At 50.7% G+C, this 24065-nt stretch overlaps 1 protein-coding gene across 1 annotated transcript; it reads right to left on the bottom strand.

Moving 5' to 3' along the window:
* Positions 1–773: 773 nt before the first annotated feature.
* Positions 774–5961, bottom strand: cln8 (CLN8 transmembrane ER and ERGIC protein). Its single transcript, XM_070884349.1, has 2 exons — positions 5272–5961; positions 774–3302 (listed from the first exon to the last, which is right to left on the bottom strand). The coding sequence occupies exons 1-2, from the start codon at positions 5812–5814 to the stop codon at positions 2988–2990; spliced, it is 858 nt and encodes a 285-aa protein (XP_070740450.1). The 5' UTR covers positions 5815–5961; the 3' UTR covers positions 774–2987.
* Positions 5962–24065: the final 18104 nt, after the last annotated feature.

Consider the following 24065-nt stretch of genomic DNA (forward strand, 5'->3'; position numbering starts at 1 on the left):
GGAGCTCCTACATGACAAGTGAGCACCAGGTGGGCATAGGAAATGTTTCAAGGACACCCTCAAAGCTTCCTTGATTAAGTGCAACATCCCCACTATCACCTGGGAATCCCTGGCCCAAGACCGCCCTAAGTGGAGGAAGAGCATCCAGGAGGGCGCTGAGCACCTCTATTCTCGTCACTGAAAGCATGCAGAAAAAAAGCGGCGACAGCTGAAGGAGCATGCAGCAAACCAGACTCCTCACTCACCCGTCCAACGACTGACTGTCCCAACTGTGAGAGACTGTCATTCCCAGATTGAATTGTACAGTTACTGGAGAACTCACTTTGAGTGGAAGCAAATCTTCCTCGAATTCGAGGGACTGCCTATGATGATAATGATGTATAGCCATAGCAAAACTTCCTTCTCTTTATATTCTAGCTCTCTAGTTGTAAAGGCCAACATTCCATTAGACATTGATTATTTTTTTGTACCTGGCCCCATTGGGTTGAATATGGTATAATACCCCCATTCCAAATTCCAGGTCTGCCTTCGGTTCAGCATTGCTGGTCGCTCCTGTAAGCAGACCGGGCCCATCTCTTGTGCTCAAGAGTTTGCCCGTACTGCCCAATATCTAGTTATGCAATATAGCTTAATGTGGAAATGTTCCAACTGGCTATCATGTTCTTCACACATGCCTTCATGTGCACTTCTCCAAAGTTTCATGGACAGACAGAATAATGCACAAATAAGATGAGGCCAGATATAAATGCTTAATCTGCTTTATTTTAGCCAGTACATGATAGAGTGCGACAGTTGTAGCCAATCTCACCTCAACACAACTCCACTTTAGTCCCACCCCATACATAAAATAATAAAAATACATCAAAGCAGCAAGCTCGAAGAAAATCACTTTTTTTGGACAGCTTTTTCCTCTGGAATGTGACCAGCTACCTCGCCTCAGCCAGCTTTCTTCTTCAAGGAGACTCGGGTGTGAATGACTGCTGTAAGTTACGTACAAGATAAATTATCTTTTGCCCCCAGTCATTATGGAAAATCACAAGGAAAATTGGAGAGTGTTTTGATTACACACCCCTTTCTGTCTCCAGCTCTAGCTACATGTTAGATTTTAACACTTTGTGGATAAAATTTTAAAACAGTCACATCATATGCAGTCCCTCAAAATCGAGGACTTGCTTCCACTCCACACCTGAGTTCTCAGGTGACCGAGTTGTTCATGAAGGTCCTGACATTCCAGGTCCAGAACTTAATTTTGACGAGTGGAAGATGCCTGTGCGTGAGTTCTTTTAACGTGGGGTGGCAGTTGCACACTGGCTACCACGCGGGTTTAGCAGAACAAGGTCTTGATCCAGTGGCAAGGGGGTCCAAGACAACCGGAGACCAGGCACTGCTGTATGAACCTAGTTGCTTAAAGTGGGATGCAAGCCGTAAGCTCGGAAACAGTGAATTCAATATAACTCATCCCCAAGTCCTTTCCACTACAAAATGGTCAAAAGTCCCAAAACAGAACAATCCTTGTACCTAAAAACAGTGCACCCAACTTACTGTGGGCAGTGCTTCAATTTTGCCAAATACAATTTTGGAATCAAACATGAGTCCATCACATTCCAGACTTCACAACCCAGATATCAAATAGTTTTAGAAATATAAAACCCTTCTTAAAAAAAATTGTTTCATAATGGTTTCTTCTGACCTAGAGCCAAAAATTGACAAGCAACTACAATTATCACACATGACCTAGTTAGAGAGTGGTTTTAAAAAGGGACAAGCCAGGTTAGCAGCTCATCACAAAAGCACTGCAGACCGCTTGTGTGCAATGCCATGGGAGATATATTGTTGATGTACAAGTATAGTGATGTTTTTTCTAAAGTAACAGAGCTATCAGCATCACACTGAAGTTATACTCTATCGAACTTCTAAATCAAAAGATCCTGGTTCCATTGCTATTCTAAGTCAAAAGGTCCTGCATATCAGATATGAGGCATATTAAAGATCCAAGATGGCACTTTGGCAAAGTTATTTTTTGGAAACTGACCAAATTGCAATACGATAGAAGAGATACAAGGAAAATTTCTGAAATAAATTAAAAAGTGTCTATGGCTGTTAAAAGTAAAAAAAAAACTGGTAGATTCGCACTTCCTTGCCAAATCTTGTAGGATTTTTCCACCCAGTAATATATAGAAACAGGTTGCATGTAGATCAATCCATCACAAATAAATTGCAGGCCATATAATGTATTTGTGAATACAACAGTATTCATGTAAAATACAGGTTCAACTGTCCCAACAACAGCTATATCAAGACAACAAAAATAGTGAAATGTAACAGTCAGGATGACATCCTAAAAGCCAATGTAGAATGCATTGTTCCATGATTAGAGCAAAGTGGTACTGTTCAATCTTCATGGAGTGCGTACAAATACATGATTAGTATGAATAATATATCATAAGTCAAACTCTCACATAGAAAGTAAACAGCTAGGAGTCCTGAAAGGTTCCAATGGCAAACTAATCATTTATCCCCAAACCTATTAAATTATTCAGATATTCACTTAAGATTTATTACCATCTTGTGACTTTTTTTTTTGAAAATATTGGAATTTCATACTTTGATGCCAAAAATCTATTGTTAAATTCTCAAGAATGAGATGTCAGATGACGGTTTCAAATTTAGCACCTAAACATCTCACGCTGTCACTTAAGCCAATGTCTGAACTTTAAAGTTTGCCAAGACCCTTTCTTGCCCATCTGTATTTGGTTTGTGTAACACTTATTGCACAATCTTGCTAGTATAAGAGATCTATTTTGCAGAGAGATAATTAATACACAGACACACACAAACAGCCATGTTAGATGTCAAACTCAAAGTCCTGGGAAACACACCAATTAATCTCTGACTGGATTTGTGCAGTTTAACATGCTAAGAGCATCATTTTGCATGTTTGCGATTTAATCCCCCCCACCCCCCAAATTACAGTTATATATTTTATATCATGTTGTTTTCTTCAAAATCTTGTTTGTTTCTTCATTTGTCGTCCTGTTGGTTTCCGTTGCAAAGTTCCAGTCAGCTGGGTTAAAAAGCTGCCATGTCTTCTTACGTGTCCAATACGGATTGATTATGAAGGTCAGGAGGAAAAGTCCAGAAAAGCACAATACTGCCTGGGGGACTGCTACATACAGTTTTACTATTTCCAAATTCTGCCAGCACACCCACCATACGTGGTAAGTGAGGATCATACGACAGTGAAACAAGTGGATCATGAGCCACTGGTTCAATTTCCAGAGCAGGATGTGTGAAAAACCAGCCTAGGGAAGAAAAATTAAAACAATTAAGACATTGTGGGCAAACTCAAAATTTGTCCTCTCTCCCTCAAACTGTACTGTGATCTTTAGATATAGTTAAAATACAGCACTCCTTTCCTTAAAGTTAAATCTCATGGCAAAGTCCACAGAAATATCATACTTTCTTGCACAAACTAGAACTCTTAAGGCCACAACAAATTAATCTAAGCTCTACTCTACAGCAATTACTGTGAGATAGAACATTTTTGTATTGGTTTCAATGGTCATTTTCGCATAAAGAGTGAACATTTCAACAAGTATTCAATAAACTTACAGAAAGAACAAAGAACACAAGTACTACCAGGCCTTGTGGTGTTCCAAATCACAAACATGCCTCAAGTGAATGAAGAATTAGTCGCATCGATTAATTGCAAGACTAAAGTGGATATCGCACTGTACACAGCAAGTGATATCACTTTAACACATTATAAAATACAGTAAGCTAGAACTTAATATCAGCCATTTTAAATCTCTTTATACCAAGATCACAACTGGTTCTCATGTTATAGATGGTGACTATCCATTTTGCATGCCGTTTTAGTGAAAACTAATTTTCAGTTTGGAATACCATTGACCAGTTGTTAGACAGCACTACATCTTAAAGGCATTAAAATACTTAAAGCTGCCTGATCCAAGTTTTCCAGATTTTGCTTTTGATTTGTATGAAATAACAGGTCAGATACTTGCGCATCACAGTCACGTTGTTCTAACGATTCTGCAATGCACCAGTCATCAGGAAACTTGCAGTTTTAATGGCAGACATATATCTTGCCTGCATAGATGAGCTGCAGTGTCAGCAAATCACCAGCCACAAAGGCATACAACAGGGCAATGATTGCTGGTCCGTCCTCAGCAGCTCAACTTTTCTGCATCCCTTCCGATAAGAAAAGGAGAGTATTGACCTGGATAACATTTCTCCTTCAACCAATAACACCAAAAAATGTCACTGGTTATTCATCTCATTCATACTTGTAGGACATTCCCAGCACAAAATGACTGTCGGATATTCCTACACGACAGTATTCACTGTACTCAAAACGTTATTTGCTGTGCGGCGATAGATTACCTCAGTTGTTTTGAAAAGTGCCTCAGTGCCATCATGTTTCAGTGCTCAGAGGTGTATTTTCCAAACAAAAATCATATCGCAGGGCTCTAACATAACAATTAGCGTAATTCCATTTTGTGAGGCCTCAAGAACAGCATTGATATGCTTCTCACCTTGAGCTACACCTGTTTTTGACCAGACAGGCTCAGAAACACAGGTTTGACTACATTTGTAGAAGAATTGCTTATATTGTTGCAAGATATTGGAGGTAATTTCATTTAGCAGTGCTAAGTGTGGGGAGAATTAGGGAAGCAATAGTACCTGTACAATATAGTTGCCTTAATTCAATGACACTGAATTTAAATTATCCAATTAATTTTTTTTTCCATTATTAAATTCCCACTATGCGGCTATATTAACATTGCCTAATTCAAATTAGATAGTTCAATTTTTTTTACAGCAAAGAAAAATTGAATCATTTGACTACATATTTGTCTGAAAATAGTGTAACTTCCTAAATGTGCAGCAAGACACAGAGACATGTATGTATGTATGCTTCAGAAATAGCTACAGAACTACTGCATTCTTGTTGGTGGAACTACTGAGCTATTAGGAATCACTGTCTCCAGTGCACGCCACCACAAAAACTCAGTGGTGCTGCAGCCTGGACAAACTAATATGGTTAGACAGATGTTCGATTGGAATTATAACAAATTTAATTGGAGCCAAATCTCCTTACTTCGAGGAATAAACACTATGAAAAAAAACACAAATGCATTTGGCGTCAGCCATCTGAAACAGAAATTCTAAACACAGCCCTAACGTTATGATCCTATTTATTTTGTTCCCATCGTTTCTTTTAAGATGGAGCAAAATTAATGTTCTTACCTTCAACAGCATCCAAGAAACGCAAGTGAATGGAGTGCTCATCTCTAACAACAGTATTACCATGGGCAAATAGTGGCCTAAATTGTCCCATATTAAAGTACTGGCAAAACCAGAAATGGCAAAAAAGTGATGGATTGTCAGGGCCACATTAAATGTTCTGAAAACTACATTGGACCCATGAAAAGCTACATTTTCGAACGCAAAGAAGCCAAGTGCTGTTAAGATATTGAACCAACACCAGTTCTGTTGACCTAGAATTTTATCAGCATGCAAGACTGGATCTTTAAGGAGAGCCCAAAGACCTGTAACTGTGCCCTGGATTCCAAAAAATCCACGAGTGGCGGCAAGATTCCAGAAGACCTTCTCCTTTGCTGGCAAAGAACAGTACGTCACAGACAGTACAAGGCTCAACACATGAGAAAAAATGAAGATCAGAGAATAGAATAGAAAACCAGCAGCAATCACAGTGCAACGAACATGCCAAGAAAAATAGTTCATGTCAAAAAGGCTTTCTGAAGTGTCAGTGTTGTGGAAGGACTTCATTTTGACAGCTAAAGAAATCCTGTTCGGGTGAAGCTTGTATTGTAAACAATCAATTTTTGTTCGTCTGGTCAAGAAAATTCAAACATCCAAAGTGCCCTGTGACAAGTCAGTCTATCCAAATTTTAAGTAACAGAGGCTCTGGGCAACGACAAGTCACCTGGAGGAAAAGAAGCAAAGAATTAACAAATTAAAAGGACAACCAACTACAGTATATTTTTTGTAACTGTTCCTTCCTTCACTACATATAATTAACCAGCAGGGGTCACTACAGAGCAATCAGGAATGGGAATGGAAATCTCAGACATTTTTCCCTCACTCTGGCCCAAGAGCCCAGTGTTAAATGTAGCAGTCCCAGCACTGCCCTTACTGAAATTGCCCAACATAGTAAAGACTGGGGATCAAATCGAGGATCTTCTTGGATCGCATGACTCAATGAGCCGAAAATTGAGGTCGGAAGCTTCCTTCGTACGAATGCCTCCGACCCGAAAAAAATCTACAAATCCACCCGTTGGTCCCGGAGCAACCTACGATTCCGGTCGGAGGCCTAGATTCGCTGCGCAGCGCATGGAGACCTGTATTCGAGGTACGTAAGTAGAAGCTGTTGTCAAGAGGGTGTGGACAACCAATCACAATGTAGTATTCTCATTGATAAAAATGGGAACTCTATTTGTGCGAGTTCCCATCAATGAGAAAAACCCCATAAACACCCAAATGTAGAATAAATAAATAAATAAATAAAACACTTCACATTTAAAATTAATTGAAATTAAATGTTTAAAAAATATACATTTTGGGGAATTTTTTTTGAAGTATTTTAATAGTGTTAAAAATAAACTTACCTTAATGGACAGGGTTTTTACTATAAAAATTAAATTTAATTTTAAATTTATATGTTTTAAAACTCTCATGCTGGTAAAAATAGGCTATGCACCTGTTTTCACCATACGTAAAAGTTTGAAGAACATTCGCTGGGTATGAGTTGGGCAAATAGTCCAATCTCTGCCACGCGGATGTCCTGCTTCCGGGGATGCGGAGGATCTGTCAAGAGAAATTTTGACAGATCGGAAAAGCTGGTTTTTGGTGAATGCGCATTGCGCCCCAAAAAACGGCTTTTGTGAGGCCTTGCTGGGTCCGTGCGCACTCTGTATGGACCCGGTGAGGCCGGAATTTTAGGCCCAATATCTTACTGGATATTGCAGTTATCCATTTAGTCCTGGGGTTTGCGGGGGGGGGGGGGGGGAGGGAGTCGAGGGTGGTTGGGGGAATCATGGAGTAGATTTTGTACTCAGTTGTGCTGAGTTTTTTCCACCACAATTCGCCCTTTTGCGCTAGTTTAAGAAACATTGCGCTAGAAACCAGCCCTGCCCACAAAACTGGCCATGCCCCCAGGATGAATTAATCACCATTGGGAGTTTGCGCTAACTGTGCTTGTTTGTAGGCCTTGGGATGAGAATCTAAAAATTGAGCTGTCTTTTTTTTGGGGGTTGGGGGGGCGCAAGGAAACTAATAGGGACGTTTTAAAAGCTTTTGAATGCAATTTTTAAATTTATTTATTAAGAAACGGACTTCTGTACCCCAATGTAACGAGTAAATGGTTCTGTATTTTTTTTAAAGTCATTTTCAATTTAAAATGAGTTATTCACAGGTGATGGATTGACACTGATTAAAAATGCTTTTTTTGAGATAAATCCATTTTCAGCAGTATTAATCAAACTGCACCAAGTTACCACTCCTTGTAATACCATAAAGGAATTTTAAAAAAAATCAAATCCAATCGCGCTAGTTCATAGCAGATTTTGCGTTCGGTGATATGCAAAATGAGTTTGAGAGAAACTCGAGGGAGAAAAAAAACACCTCCCAAAATGGAAACTCTACCCCCATATCTTTGGTTACTTTCTTTTATCTTTTATAATTTACCCTTAATAATATGCACCTATTTGCATTCAATGTCCTCCTCAGTCATTTGAGTAATAACTAAACTACAATCTGACAAAATTAGTTCCAGATATAGGAGTGAACATTTTCAGACTCTGTCATTCTGATTTCCCCTTTGTGAAAGTTCCATTTCCTCATCTCTATGCGAGAGAGTGAGCAGATATCTCATTTACAAATGGTGCTTCACTTATTTACTCAATTTGCATTGTATCTAAATGGCAACCAACATGTTGGGTGGGTACTGGAGATAGGTGGAGAGTAGTAGACTGAGGCCCTGATTAAACCAGGAGGGGGAGCCAGAGTTGTAGTTCTACTATGGACCAGTGCCAGTCATGATAAATCTGAAACCACAACACAATTGTCTGGTGCATGCGAGAACCACGGCGTCATTTGTGAAGGAGTGATGGCACTCAGGACAGACTTCCTTGGATCAATGGAAGGCAGCTATCTGGCCCATCAAGCCCATGATGGCTCTCTGCAAGAGCACCTCAGTTAGTCCCACTGCCCCACAGCCCTGCAAATTTTTTCTTTTAGGTATTTATCCAACTCCCTTTTGAAAGCTGTGATTGAGCCTGCCTCCACCACCCTTTCAGGCAGTGCATTCCAGATTCTAACCACTCACTGTGTAAAAATGTTTTTCTTCATGTCGCCTTCAGTTGTTATGCCGATCACCTCAAGTCTGTATCCTCTGGTTCTCGACCCTCTGCCAATGGGAAATGGGAACAGTTTCTCTCTATCTACTCTGTCCAGACCCCTCATAATTCTGAACACCTCTATCAAATCTCCTCTCAATCTTCTCTGCTGTAAGGAGAACAACCCCAGCTTCTCCAGTCTATCCACATAACTGAAGTTCCTCATCCCTGGAATTATTCTCTTAAATCTTTTCTGCACCCTCTCCAAGGCCTTCACATCCTTCCTAAAGTGCGGTATCCAGAATTGGACACAATACTCCAGTTGGGGCCAAACCAGTGTTTTATACAAGCTCATCATAATTGCCATGCTTTGGTACTCTACACCTTTATTATTAAAGCCCAGGATCCCACAAGCTTTTTTTAAACTGTTTTCATAACCTGCCCTGCCACCTTCAACGATTTGTGCACATATACCCCCAGGTCTTTCTGTTCATGCACCCCCTTTAGAATTGTACCCTTTAGTTTATATTTCCTTTCCTCATTCTTTCTACCAAAATGTATCACTTCATACTTTTCTGCATTAAATTTCATCTGTCACGTGTCTGCCCATTCCACCAGCCTGTCTACGTCCTCTCGAAGTCTATCACTATCCTCCTCACTGTTCACTATACTTCCAAGTTTTGTGTCATCTGCAAATTTTGAAATTGTGCCCTGTACATCCACATCCAAGTCATTAACATAGATTAAGAAAAACAGTGGTCCTTTGGGAGCAGAGCTAGAGCACTTGGGCAGGTCTCAGATTGGAACCGTGGTTTAGTACCAGAAGGAGCTTACGCAGAGTGGAATGGAAAAGTGTCCAATTGGAGAATTTATTGAGAAAGGAAGGACAAGAACGGATGTACAATAGCCAAAGAGTAGAAATTTTATTCTCCTGGTGATTGATCTCTGATGTTAAATAGTTGCTCTAAACTAACGGAGGTTAGTGGCTTGCAATATCATACAAGATGATTTTTAATAATCTAGGTAGATATATTTAGGACACATAGGTGCAGGTCAGTCATTACTATACAGTTGCAGTACTCGAGTGTTGCCAATAGATGCTGCAACCATACTGTGTAAACACATTGGCATGTCGTAATTTCAGTGCAACATACTAGTTCTGTAGCCGCTTTTTACTTTAATTGAGATATTTCAGATCAAATAATCTCACAAAAAAGTAGGTTCCAGAATACAGTCCTGTAGAATTTTTAACTCCTCGATTCACAATCATGAACTAGACGATAAATAGGATTTTATTTTTGTTTCACAAATGCTCATTTAACCAGAAGCCAATTTTAAGATAGCTAATCGACTGACTGAATTACATATTTTACACAGGGTTGAGAATGCATTACAAAAGTGCACGTGATGCTGAGCTGTTCCATTAAGTGTGGCAGGGCCAAAACATTGCTACCTAATGAAATCAATTCACAAGACATTTTAAACTTGGAACAGGTAGGAGTCCATTCTGGTTCTATTGTATGCACTTACAAAGTCTGCTAAAACATCTAAAATGTTACCACTACTCAAATTTCAATTGGTTTTACTGGATACTAGTTACTTTGAAGACTTTAGCGGGAACTTTAACTCCCTCTGCCCAGTGGAAATCAGGCGGAACGAGTTAAAATTGAGCAGCTCTATTTTTAATTTATTCATTTACCACCTACTCAAGGGCAATTAGGGATGTGGGCATTTATTGCCCATCCCTAATTGCCCTTGTGTAGGTGATGATGAATTTTGTTCTTGAACCGCTGCAGTCCGTGGTGAAGGTGCTCCCTCAGTGCTGTTAAGGAAGGAGTTCCAGGATTTTGACCATGCGATGAAGAAAGAAGCAGAAGCCATAAAGGGCAAATTTTAAAGTTACCACTGTGGAGCCAAGGATCAGGAGCGGGAGGTCCAACTGATATTAGCCACTGCAGGAGCAGACTTGCTGGGTGTTTGGCACTAGCTAACAAGTACCTTATGTCGACATCTGCCCAAATTCCACACTGTATAAAATGTTAGCTTTTCTGCATCCCATCGTCAGATTCCTCTGCTGCCTTCCGGATGCAGATCATCCTGATCATCCTCCTCCTCCTTTAAGGCGCTCCTTAAAACCTACCTCTTTGACCAAGCTTTTGGTCACCTGTCCTAATTTCTCTTTGTGGCTTGGTGTCAAATTTCTTTTTGGCTTATAATACTCCTGTGAAGTGCCTTGGGACATTTTACGACTAAAAAAAATGATTAAGGGAAGATAGACTGTGGGGGGTGTCTGGGGGCTGGGTCTCTGGGGGATGTCTGGGGGCTGGATCTGTGGGGGTGTGTCTGGGGGCTGGATCTGTGGGGGTGTGTCTGTGGGGGGGGGGTGTGGGGGTCTGGGTCTTTGGGAGTTGTCTGGAGTCTGGGTCTTTGGGGGTTGTCTGGGGCCTGGGTCTGCGGGGGGCCTGTCTGGGGACTGGGTCTGTTGGGGTGGGTGGGTGTCTGGGGACTGGGTCTGTGGGGGGTATCTGTGGGGTGTGTCTCGGGGCTGGGTCTGAGGGGGGGGGGTGTCTGGGGGCTGTGCCTGTGTGGGGGAGGTGTCTTGGGGCTGTGTCTGTGTGGGGGATGTGTCGGGGGGGTGGGGTATCTGGGGGCAGGGTCTGGGTCAGTGGAGTGTGTCTCGGGACTGGGTCTGTGGGAGGTGTCTGGGGGCTGCGTCTGTGGGGGGGGGGGGGGGGGGGAGTCTGGGTCTGTAGGGGGGTGGGACTGTAGGGGGGTGTCTGGGGGTCTGGGTCTGTGGGGGTTGTCTGGAGGCTGTGTCTGTCGGAGGGTGTCTGGGGGCTGGGTCTGTGTGGGGAAGGTGTCTGAGGGCTGGGTCTGTGGGGGGTAGGTGTCTGTGGGCTGGGTCTGTGGGGTGTGTCTCGGGGGTGTGTCTCGGGGCTGGGTCTGTGGGGGATGTCTGGGGGCTGGGTCTCTGGGGGATGTCTGGGGGCTGGGTCTCTTGCTTTTGGTGCTATTTCTGAGCCGAGTGCCTGGAATGAGATGATAATGCTGATAATTCCATTCCCCAACACTAACTTTCCCTTTGATGAGAACACAATAGTATCTAATGATTGCAGTTGGATCACTATAATCGAAATGTGTCATGTATATTAGCAAATGACAAATTAGATAAGTGAATAAAATGACTGGAGTTTTAACCTATCTTTCTGAAGTTGCATGAACCATGAACTCATTGAATGGCGGTGCAGGCTAGAAGGGCCGAATGGCCTACTCCTGCACCTATTTTCTATGTTTCTATGTTACTCACTATTAAACAAAAAAAACAATGAGAAAAGAACTTTCCCATCCTCAAGACACTCCAAAACACTTCATAGTACTTTGAGAGAGTCACTATTGTAATGTAGGAAATCGTGACAGCTAATCTGCACGCAGTAAGGTCCTACAAACTGCAATGAGATAAATGATCAGATAATCTGTTTTTGATGGTGTTGGTTGAGGAATAAATATTGGCCTGCTCTCCAAATAATGCCATAGGATTGATTTTTTTTACATCCACTGGAGAGCAATTGTCTCTCCTCTTGAACACATTTGCTATGTGTGGAGATATAGCTCCACAGGAGCTGGGAACCCTCCAATAATTGCCCAAATGAATATTTTTCATGTGCAAGCTTCAAATGAGGATTTGCAGACTATTCAACTACATGTGACACAATAGCATGTCCTCACCTGATGGCCACACATGCATGCTTCCAGCATGAATTACTAAAACTGACGTCACAACACAGACCCGAGGCCAACTGTCCCAGCTGAAATCAGCTAACTCAGCATAGACCGAGGATCAAACCTGGGACTTTTCTGGTTCATATGGCTCAGCGACGCAACCATTTTCACCGGTGGAGTCATCAGATCTTGGAAATTTCATTTTAAACTCTAAAAGAAAGTTATCTTATTCAAATGGATAAAGCAACAGTTAATTTATTTGTTCAAGCATGATTTTTCTCCTTCCTCTCCAGGTGGCAGACAAGGCAGTTTTCTATCCCCAATACTAAAATTAGGTAAGAATTTCACTTCCTGCAGTGTTCTCTACAATGATTAGAAAGCTAAACACAATACTGAGAAAAATGCTAAGTAAAGGAGGAACTAGTAGTTTGCATGGACTATAGACATATTCTAAATCTGCAATGGTAATTTTGTTTTTTGTATTGTTGCACTGACAATCATGTCAACAGATTCAGTTAAAATTACAGAGCCAGGTTGAGGCTGGAAGGGCAACTGGCAATAGATGGTGATGTATGCAATCAGAGTAAGTGATGTACTGCTACTATCAAGGTCTGGGTTTAGCAACGTTTGATGTTTCTTTGCTTAAAACTCCTGGAGACTGGTGATTTGCTCATGTTTCCATCAAGTGAGGTTTAAAAATATTCACAGCTCAGAAGGAAGAACAAGTGCCCTGTGGAAAGAGGGACTTAAGCCATTCAATTCAAGACATTTGCAGTGCTTTTCTTTAATTAGCTTCCAGTATCACACTTTTAACTGCCAAAATGAGGAAAAACATTTGAGAAAAAAGCTGAAAACTCAAAAATGTTGTAGCTCGACCTTATGTCAAGTGTTCTGCTGCTGAATGGAGGATCTTGTGACAACTGTGCAAGAAAATTTGGCAATTAGCCATGCTAACTCAAAGGTCAAGTTTAATTTCAATCTTCTATTTGCTTGAGCCCAGTCTCAATATAGTTGTTTTCTTCTCGACAGTATGTAATGTCTACAGTTTATTTTAACATGCTTTCCATTCCTTATTCTCTGAAGTTTGTGGGTCATTACTGGATCACGGGAGAAGTATTGGTTCCCCCTTCCGAAAGTCCTTGCAACTAATCATTTCTGTCCCTCCTCACACCACGACACATTCTTATGGAGGAAGTCACTGGTTAACACAAGAGGAATGATTAAAGTAAATCATAATAGTTACTAAAACAAAGTGACCAAATCAAACTGCCACACTACACGCAAAATAATACTGCACCAGTGCACCAAGTCATTAAATCACTGTAGCTCATGTAACAATGTCTAGCTAAGCAATTCTAACCCAAGATGCTTGAGCAAATAATTGTAAATCCCATTCATTGAAAGCATGCAAATCTAATTTGGCACATGACTGTTAATGGTGATTCAGAATTTTAAATGAGTGTCATACATTAAGATTAAAGCCACAAATGGAAGTCACATGAATCATAACTATTAACTGGTATCTGATCTCTGATCAAATGAACTCAGTCCTGAGACTGCAGTTCCCAACACTCCCTGGCAATGAAGAGACTTTATTTGCATGGTGGTGCCTGCACATTTGTATGAACAAAAAGTGAGGTACTTGTACTACAAAGAATCTCCACACATGTACAGTCCTACACTTCCAAAAATTGGCAGTTTAACATACTGCTGATTTACTTGCATTATAGCAGCTTGCTATGGTTTTAATAGATAGCATTTACTTACACTATGCATCATTACTTTGCAACCAAAACATTTTGCAATTTTACATGAATACAATAATGCCTCTTAAATTTCACTGACATGCCATTGAACGCAAACAAAAGAACAATGCTACATAAATATAAACACACCCACTGGACATGAATTTCATTTATCTCCATTCCTGCTACTGTATAAAGCATTGCAGCTAAATGATCTACACTAGCTCAACACTTCAATTATTAACCTATTTTGTGCTGGCTGATCTGCCATTGATTTGCTGTTTTATTTCAGATTTCCAGAAATTATGCTTATTCTCTATACCCTCAACCAACACCTTCTATTTATATAGCACCTTTAATATAGTAAAATGTCCCAAGGCACTTCACAGGAGTGTTATAAAACAGAATTTGACACCGAGCCACACAAGATGATATTAGGGCAGAGGGAGGTCTTAAAGAGCGTCTCAAAGGAAGAGGAGGAAAGAGAAGCGGACGGGTTCAGGGAGAGAATTCCAGAGCTGAGGGCACAGGCAGCTGAAGGCACAGCCATGAAGAGGCCAGAATTTGAGGGGGGGGGGGGGCGATAACCCATCTCATTGCAGTTTGTGGGACCTTGGTATACACAATTGGCTGCTGTATTTGCCTACATTACCATGGTGACTACACTTCAAAAGTAATTAATTACCTGCAAAGCACTTTGGGGCACCCTGTGGACATGAAATACATGTTTGTTTTTCGTTTTTCTTTACTGTAGATGTGGTTCAGTTAAAAAACTACCCAACCAGCTTGGTTCATTAACAGCATCTAGGAGTCTTCCCAAAGAATCCAGATAATCCTGTAAATCAATGCTCGAACAGTGAAGATGTTTCTAGCTGGACAAGCTATTTTAGGTAAACGCTGAACAGTAACACTGGGCCCAATAAGACTTGGATTCTTCCAATATATGATCGTTGATGTCTTGGGTAAATAAGGTGCATCCTTTTGGGCAGCAGGCAGGGGGCATGAAGGTGGTGAGTTGGCACACTCAGGCAAATAGAAACTGCAGATTTCTCAGTACAGTGTGTTGGGTTTGGTGACTTTTGACACGGCGATGAGTTTCCTGGCCAATCAGGTATTCAACAAAAAAAATCTAAAAAGAACTGGCATTTGTCGCTGCTTCAGGGTATCTCAAAATACATTACAACTAATCAATCAATTTTGACGGCCAGTTACCAATTAATACGGCTATACATAGTGTTCAAGTGCTGATAAGATTAAATTAGAACAATGGACACCAATTATCCCAGTGAAACAATGCCCCACACTGATACACCCCGGGTTTACCCCCCAAACACAATGACCCTCCCGGGTTTACCACCCACACACAACGACCCTCCCCGGGTTTACCCCCCAACCCCACACCGATACTCCCCAGGTTTACCACCCACACACAATGACCCTCCCCGGGTTTACCCTCCCCCCCCCCCCCCACACAGACACTCCCCGGGTTTACCACCCTCACACAATGACCCTCCTCCCCCCCCCCCCCCCGGGTTTACCCCCCAACCCCCCCACACACACTGATATTCCACAGGTTTACCACCCACACACAATGCCCATCCCCATGTTTACCCCACCCCCCACGCACTGACACTCCCTGGGTTTACCCCCCACACACAATGACCTGACGGGTTTACCCCCCACACACACTGATATTCCACAGGTTTACCACCCACACACAATGCCCATCCCCATGTTTACCCCACCCCCCACGCACTGACACTCCCTGGGTTTACCCCCCACACACAATGACCCTCCCTGGGTTTACCCCCCACACACAATGACCCTCCCTGGGTTTACCCCCCACACACAATGACCTGACGGGTTTACCCCCCACACACAATGACCTGACGGGTTTACCCCCCACACACAATGACCTGACGGGTTTACCCCACGCCACACACACTGACTCTCCCCGGGTTACACCCGCCTCCCCACCCCCACACTGACACTCCCCGGGTTTACCCCCCCCCCAAACACACAATGACCCTCCACAGGTTATCCAACTACCCCACACACACACACACACCCTGGGTTTAACCCCCCCTCCATGCACCACGCACACACACACTAACCCTCCCCGGGAAACACACACAAACACTCCACGGGTTTACACCCGGCCCCGCCCCCACCACACACACACACTCTGACCCCGCCCCCGGGGTCAGGCCGGGCTCTGTCACTCCCCCCTGGGGTCAGGCCGGGCTCTGTCACTCCCCCCGGGGTCAGGCCGGGCTCTGTCACTCCCCCTGCCCCCCCCCGAGGTGAGGTCAGGCCGGGCTCTGTCACTCCCTTCCCCCCGGGTCAGGCCGAGCTCTGTCACTTACCCTTTCCGCTCGGTGTCGGCTGATGGAATAAGCTCCCGCACCACGTGACGCGGTCACCTGACCTGCAGGCGCGCGGGAGGCCCCGCCCCCTCCTGCCCGGCGCCTTCCGAGTGGCGGGGATTTGCCACTTATTAACAATAACGGTTATCGAGTAGCGTCAGCTGGCAGTCGCTGGGGAATGGGGGTCGGGGTGTGTGTCTGGGGGCTGGGTCTGTAGGGAGGTGTCTGGGGGCTGGGTCTGTGGGTGTGTGTCTGGGGGCTGGATCAGTGGGGGTGGGGGGTGCCTGAGGTCTGGGTCTGTAGGGGGTGTCTGGGGGCTGAGTCTGTGGGGGGGTTGTGTGGTGGGCTTGGTCTGTGTGGGGGAGGTGTCTTTTTGTCGGTGTCCGGGGACTGGGTTTGGGGGGTGTGTCTGGGGGCTGGGTCTGTGGGCGGGGTGGTGTCTGGGGGGCTGGGTCTGTGGGGAAGGTTTCTGCGGGCTAGGTCTGTGTGGGGAAGGTGTCTGGGGGCTGGGTCTGTGGGGGGGTATCTGGGGGCTGGGTCTGTGGGGTGTGTCTCGGGGCTGGGTCTGTGGGGGGTGACTGGGGGCTGGGTCTGGGGGGGATGTCTGGGGGCTGGGTCTCTGGGGAGTTGTCTGGAGGCTGGGTCTGTGGGAGGTGTCTGGGGGCTGGGTCTCTGGGGGATGTCTGTCTGGGGGCTGGGTCTCTGGGGTGTGTCTGTGGGCTGGGTCTGTGGTGGTTGTGGTGGTGGTGGGCGTGTCTGGGGGCTGAGTCTGTGGGGGGTGTCTGCGTGCTGGGTCTGTGGGGGGTGGCTGGGTCTGAGGGGTTTGTCTGGGGGCTGGGACTGTGGGGGGGGTGTCTAGGGGGCTGGGTCTTTGGGGGTATCTGGGGTTTGTGGGGGTGTGGGGTGTCTAGGGGCTGTGTCTGTGGGAGGGTGTCTGGGGGCTCGGTCTGTGGGGGGGTCTGGGGGATGGGTCTGTGAGGGATGTCCTGGGGATGGGTCTATGGGGGGTGGCTGTGTCTGTGGGGTTTGTCTGGGGGCTGGGACTGTGGGGGGGTATCGAGGGGGCTGGGTTTTTGGTAGGTATCTGGGGTGTGGGGTGTCTGGGGGCTGTGTCTGTGGGAGGGTGTCTGGGGGCTGTGTCTGTGGGAGGGTGTCTGGGAGATGGGTCTGTAAGGGGTGTCTGGGGATGGGTCTGTGAGGGGTGTCTGGGGATGGGTCTGTGGGGGGTGTCTGGGGGCTGGGGCTGGGTCTGTGTGGGGTAGCTGGGTCTGTGGGGGGTGTCTGGGGGCTGGGACTGTGGGGGGGGGGGTGTCTAAGGGGCTGGGTCTTTGGGGCGTATCTGGGGTTTGTGGGGGTGTCTGGTGGCTGTGTCAGTGGGAGGGTGTCTGGGGGCTGTGTATTTGGGGGTGTCTAGGTCTGGGGGCTGGGTCTGTGGGGGGGGTGTCTGGGGGCTGGGTCTGTGGGCTTTATCTGGGGCCTTGGTCTGTTTGGAGGGAGGGGTGTGAGGGGGCTGGGTCTGTGTGGGGGGAGGGGTGTGGGGGGGCTGGGTCTGTGGGGGGCCGTCTCGCGGCTGGGTCTGGGGGATGGGTCTTTGGTGGTGGTCTGGGGGCTGGGTTTGTGGGCTTTGTCTGGGTGCTGGGGGTGTGAGGGGGCTGGGTCTATGTGGGGGGGCTGGGTCTGTGGGGGGGGTGTCTGGCGGCTGGGTCTGGGGGATGGGTATGTGGGGGGGGCGGTCTGTGGGCTGGGTCAGTGAGGGGTGTCTCGGGATGGGTCTGGGGGGGGTATCTGGGGGCAGAGTCTGGGGGCTGGGTCTGTGGGGGGTGTCTGGGGGCTGGGACTGTGGGGGGTGTCTGGGGGCTGGGTCTCTGGGGGTTGTCTGGAGGCTGGGTCTCTGGGGGCTGGGTCTGTGAGGGGTGTCTGGGTGATGTCTGTCTGGGTCTCTGGGGTGAGTCTGTGGGCTGTCTGCGGGCTGGGTCTGTGGGGGGTGGCTGGGTCTGTGGGGGGTTGTCTGGGGGCTGGGACTGTGGGGGGAGGGTGTCTAGGGGGCTGGGTCTTTGGCGGGTATCTGGGGGTGTGGGGTGTCTGAGGGCTGTGTCTGTGGGAGGGTGTCTGGGGGCTGGGTCTGTGGGGGGCTCTGTGAGGGGTGTCTGGGGATGGGTCTGTGAGGGGTGTCTGGGGGCTGGGGCTGGGTCTGTGCGGGGTGGCTGGGTCTGTGTGGGGTGTCTGGGGGCTGGGTCTTTGGGGGGTATCTGGAGTTTGTGGGGGTGTGGGGTGTCTGGGGGCTGTGTCACTGGGAGGGTGTCTGGGGGCTGTGTCTTTGGGGGTGTCTAGGTCTAGGGATGTGTCTGTGGGCTTGGGGGGCTGGGTCTGTGGGCTTTGTCTGGGGGCTGGGTCTGTGGGCTTTGTCTGGGGGTGTGAGGGGGCTGGGTAGTGTGGGGGGAGGGGTGTCTGGGGGTCTGGGTCTGTGGGGGGGGGTGTCTGGGGGGCTGGGTCTGTAGGGGGCTAGGTCAGTAGGGGGGTGTCTGGGGGGGGTGGGTCAGTGGGGGTTGTCTGGAGGCCTCGTCTGTCGGAGGGTGTCTGGGGGCTGGGTATTTGCGGGGGGGGTGTCTGGGGACTGGGTCTGTGGGTGGTGTCTGGGGTTTTGGGGGGTGTCTGGGGGCTGGGTCTTTGGGGGGGGGTCTGGGGTCTCGGTCTTTGGGGGGGGGGAGGTGTCTGGGGGCTGGGTCTGTGGGGGTGTCTGGGGGCTGGGTCTGTGGGGGGTGCCTGGTGGCTGGGTCTGTAGGGGGCTGGGTCAGTGGGGGTTGTCTGGAGGCCTGGTCTGTCGGAGGGTGTCTGGGGACTGGGTCTTTGGGTGGTGTCTGGGGTTTGGGGGGGGGGTGTCTGGGGGCTGGGTCTTTGGGGGGGGGGGTCTGGGGGCTGGGTCTTTGGGGGGTGTCTGGGGGCTGGGTCTGTGTGGGGGAGGTGTCTAGGGGCTGGGTCTGTGGGGGGGAGGTGTCTGGGGGCTGGGTCTGTGGGGGGTGTCTGGGGGCTGGGTCTGTGGGGGGTGCCTGGGGGCTGGGTCTGTGGGGGGTGTCTGGGGGCTGGGTCTGTGGGTGGGTGTCTGGGGGCTGGGTCTGTGGGTGGGTGTCTGGGGGCTGGGTCTGTGGGTGGGTGTCTAGGTCTTTGGGAGGGTGTGTGGGGGCTGTGTCTGTGGGGGGTGTCTGGGGTCTGGGTGCTCGGTCTTTGCGGGAGGGTGTCTGGGGGCTGATTCTTTGGGGGTTGGGTCTGTGGGGGATGTCTCGGGGCTGGGTCTGAGGGGGGGGGTGTGTCTGGGGGCGGTCTGTGTGGGGGGGGGGGGGTTGGTGTCTGGGGGCTGTGTCTGTGTGGGGGAGGTGTCGGGGGGGATATCTGGGGGCTGGGTCTGTGGGGGGTGTCTGGGGGCTGGGTCTGCCGGGGGTGTCTGGGGGCTGGGTCTGCCGGGGGTGTCTGGGGGCTGCGTCTGTGGGGTAGGGGGTCTGGGGGCTGCGTCTGTGGGGGGGTTGTGTGGGGGGGAGGTGTCTGGGGACTGTGTTTGTGGGGTGTGTCTGGGGGCTGGGTCTGTGGGGGGCTGGTGTCTGGGGGGCTGGGTCTGTGGGGAAGGTGTCTGGGGGCTGGGTCTGTGTGGGGAAGGTGTCTGGGGGCTGGGTCTGTGGGGGGTATCTGGGGGCTGGGTATGTGGGGTGTGTCTCGGGGCTGGGTCTGTGGGGGGTGACTGGGGGCTGGGTATGGGGGGGATGACTGGAGGCTGGGTCTGGGGGGGATGTCTGGGGGCTGGGTCTCTGGGGAGTTGTCTGGAGGCTGGGTCTGTGTGAGGTGTCTGGGGGCTGGGTCTCTTGGGGGATGTCTGTCTGGGGGCTGGGTCTCTGGGGTGTGTCTGTGGGCTGGGTCTGTGTGGTGGTGGTGGGCTTGCTCTGTGGGGGGGTGTCTGGGTGCTGGGTCTGTGGGGGGTGGCTGGGTCTGTGGGGTTTGTCTGGGGATGGGTCTGTGAGGGGTGTCTGGGGGCTGGGGCTGGGTCTGTGCGGGGTGGCTGGGTCTGTGTGGGGTGTCTGGGGGCTGGGTCTTTGGGGGGTATCTGGGGTTTGTGGGGGTGTGGGGTGTCTGGGGGCTGTGTCACTGGGAGGGTGTCTGGGGGCTGTGTCTTTGGGGGTGTCTAGGTCTAGGGGTGTGTCTGTGGGCTTTGTCTGGGGGTGTGAGGGGGCTGGGTCTGTGTGGGGGGAGGGGTGTCTGGGGGGCTGGGTCTGTAGGGGGCTGGGTCAGTAGGGGGGTGTCTGGGGGGGTGGGTCAGTGGGGGTTGTCTGGGGGCCTGGTCTGTCGGAGGGTGTCTGGGGGCTGGGGACTGGGTCTGTGGGTGGTGTCTGGGGGCTGGGTCTTTGAGGGGGGTTTGGGGGCTGGGTCTTTGGGGGGTGTCTGTGGGGGGGAGGTGTCTGGGGGCTGGGTCTGTGGGGGGGAGGTGTCTGGGGGCTGGGTCTGTGGGGGGTGCCTGGTGGCTGAGTCTGTAGGGGGCTGGGTCAGTGGGGGTTGTCTGGAGGCCTGGTCTGTTGGAGGGTGTCTGGGGACTGGGTCTTTGGGTGGTGTCTGGGGTTTGGGTGGGTGTCTGGGGGCTGGGTCTTTGGGGGGGTTCTGGGGGCTGGGTCTTTGGGGGGTGTCTGGGGGCTGGGTCTGTGTGGGGGAGGTGTCTGTGGGGGGGAGGTGTCTGGGGGCTGGGTCTGTGGGGGGTGTTTGAGGGCTGGGTCTGTGGGGGGTGCCTGGGGGCTGGGTCTGTGGGGGGTGTCTGGGGGCTGGGTCTGTGGGTGAGTGTCTGGGTCTTTGGGAGGGTGTGTGGGGGCTGTGTCTGTGGGGGGTGTCTGGGGTCTGGGTGCTCGGTCTTTGCGGGAGGGTGTCTGGGGGCTGATTCTTTGGGGGTTGGGTCTGTGGGGGGGGTGTCTCGGGGCTGGGTCTGAGGGGGGGGGGTGTCTGGGGGCAGTCTGTGTGGGGGGGGGGTTGGTGTCTGGGGGCTGTGTCTGTGTGGGGGAGGTGTCGGGGGGGATATCTGGGGGCAGGGTCTGGGGGCTGGGTCTGTGGGGGCTTTCTGGGGGCTGGGTCAGTGGGGTAGGGGGTCTGGGGGCTGCGTCTGTGGGGGGGTTGTGTGGGGGGATTGGTCTGTGGGGGAGGTGTCTGGGGACTGGGTTTGTGGGGTGTGTCTGGGGGCTGGGTCTGTGGGGGAGGTGTCTGGGGGCTGGGTCTGTGTGGGGAAGGTGTCTGGGGGCTGGGTCTGTGTGGGGAAGGTGTCTGGGGGCTGAGTCTGTGTGGGGAAGGTGTCTGGGGGCTGAGTCTGTGTGGGGAAGGTGTCTGGGGGCTGGGTCTGTGGGGGGTATCTGGGGGCTGGGTCTGTGGGGTGTGTCTCGGGGCTGGGTCTGTGGGGGGTGAATGGGGGCTGCGTCTGTGGGGGGGGTTGTGTGGGGGGATTGGTCTGTGGGGGAGGTGTCTGGGGACTGGGTTTGTGGGGTGTGTCTGGGGGCTGGGTCTGTGGGGGGGGTGGTGTCTGGGGGGCTGGGTCTGTGGGGAAGGTGTCTGGGGGCTGGGTCTGTGTGGGGAAGGTGTCTGGGGGCTGGGTCTGTGGGGGGTATCTGGGGGCTGGGTCTGTGGGGTGTGTCTGTGGGCTGGGTCTGGGGGGGATGTCTGGGGGCTGGGTCTGGGGGGGATGTCTGGGGGCTGGGTCTCTGGGGAGTTGTCTGGAGGCTGGGTCTGTGTGAGGTGTCTGGGGGCTGGGTCTCTGGGGTGTGTCTGTGGGCTGGGTCTGTGTGGTGGTGGTGGTGGTGGGCTGGGTCTGTGGGCGGGTGTCTGGGTGCTGGGTCTGGGGTTTGTCTGGGGGCTGGGACTGTGGGGGGGTGTCTAGGGGGCTGGGTCTTTGGGGGTATCTGGGGTTTGTGGGGGTGTGGGGTGTCTAGGGGCTGTGTCTGTGGGAGGGTGTCTGGGGTCTGGGTCTGTGGGGGTATCTAGGGGATTGGTCTGTGAGGGGTGTCTGGGGATGGGTCTGTGAGGGGTGTCTGGGGATGGGTCTGTGGGGGGTGTCGTGGGGCTGGGTCTGTGGGGGGTGTCCTGGGGCTGGGTCTGTGGGGAGTGGCTGGGTCTGTGGGGTTTGTCTGGGGGCTGGGACTTTGGGGGGGTGTCGAGCGGGCTGGGTCTTTGGTGGGTATCTGGGGTTTGTGGGGGTGTGGGGTGTCTGGGGGCTGTGACTGTGGGAGGGTGTCTGGGGGCTGGGTCTGTGGGGGGGTCTGGGGGATGGGTCTGTGAGGGGTGTCTGGGGATGGGTCTGTGAGGGGTGTCTGGGGATGGGTCTGTGGGGGGGTCTGGGGGATGGGTCTGTGAGGGATGTCTGGGGATGGGTTTGTGAGGGGTGTCTGGGTATGGGTCTGTGGGGGGTGTCTGGGGGCTGGGGCTGGGTCTTTGTGGGGTAGCTGGGTCTGTGGGGGGTGTCTGGGGGCTGGGACTGTGGGGGGGTGTCTAGGGGGCTGGGTCTTTGGGGCGTATCTGGGGTGTGTGGGGTGTCGGGGGGGCTGTGTCAGTGGGAGGGTGTCTGGGGGATGTGTATTTGGGGGTGTCTAGGTCTGGGGGCTGGGTCTGTGGGGGGGGGGTGTCTGGCAGCTGCGGCTGGGTCTGTGGGCTTTGTCTGGCGGCTGGGTCTGTTTGGGGGGAAGGGTGTGAGGGGGCTGGGTGTGTGTCGGGGGAGGTGTGTGGGGGGGCTGGGTCTGTGGGGGGCTGTCTCGCGGCTGGGTCTGAGGGATGGGTCTTTGTGGGTGGTGGTGGTCTGGGGGCTGGGTCTGTGAGGGGTGTCTCGGGATGGGTCTGTGGGGGGTGCCTGGGGGCTGGGTCTGTTGGGGGGGATCTGGGGGCTGGGTCTGTGGTGGGGTGTGTTTGGGGGCTGGGTCTGTGGGGATGTGTGTCTGGGGGCTGGGTCTGTGGGGAGATGTCTGGGGTTGTGTCTGGGGACTGGATCCGTGCGGTGTGTCTGTGGGGGGGGGGGGGTGGGGGTCTGGGCTCTGGGTCTTTGGGAGTTGTCTGGGGTCTGGGTCTTTGGGGGTTGTCTGGGTCTGTGTGGGGGGGCTGTCTGGGGACTGGGTCTGTTGGGGTGGGGGGGTGTCTGGGGACTGGCTCTGTCGGGTGTGTCTCGGGGCTGGTCTTAAGGGGGGGTGGTATCTGGGGGCTTGGTCTGTGGGGGATGTCTGGGGGCTGGATCTGTGGGGGTGTGTCGGGACTGGATCTGTGCGGTGTGTCTGTGGGGGCAGGGGGGGGGGTTGTCTGGGTCTGTGTGGGGGGGGCTGTCTGGTGACTGGGTCTGTTGGGTGCGCGGATGTCTGGGGACTGGGTCTGTCGGGTGTGTCTCGGGGCTGGGTCTGAGGGGGGGGATGTCTGGGGGCTTGGTCTGTGGGAGGTGGTGGTGTCTTGGGGCTGAATCTGTCTGGAGGAGGTGTCTGGGGGCTGTATGTGATGTCGGGGGTGTATCTGGGGGCAGGGTCTGGGGGCTGGGTCAGTGGGAGGTATCTGGGGGCAGGGTCTGTGGGAGGTATCTGGGAGCAGGGTCTGAGGGCTGGTTCAGTGGGGGGTGTCTGGGGGCTGGGTCTGTGGGGGGGAGGTCTAGGGGCTGCGTCTGTGGTGGTGGGGTCTGGGGGCTGCGTCTGTGGGGGTGGGGTCTGGGGGCTGCATCTGTGGGGTGGGTGTCGGGGCTGCGTCTGTGGGGGGCTTTGTCTGTGTGGGGGAGGTCTGGGCGGTGTCTGGAGACTGGGTCTGTGGGGTGTGTCGGGGCTGGGTCTGTGGGGGGCGTGTCTGGGAGGCTGGGTCTGTGTGGGGAGGTTTCT

Source organism: Pristiophorus japonicus, chromosome 7 (genome assembly GCF_044704955.1).
Source record: "Pristiophorus japonicus isolate sPriJap1 chromosome 7, sPriJap1.hap1, whole genome shotgun sequence".
Lineage (NCBI taxonomy): Eukaryota > Metazoa > Chordata > Chondrichthyes > Pristiophoridae > Pristiophorus > Pristiophorus japonicus.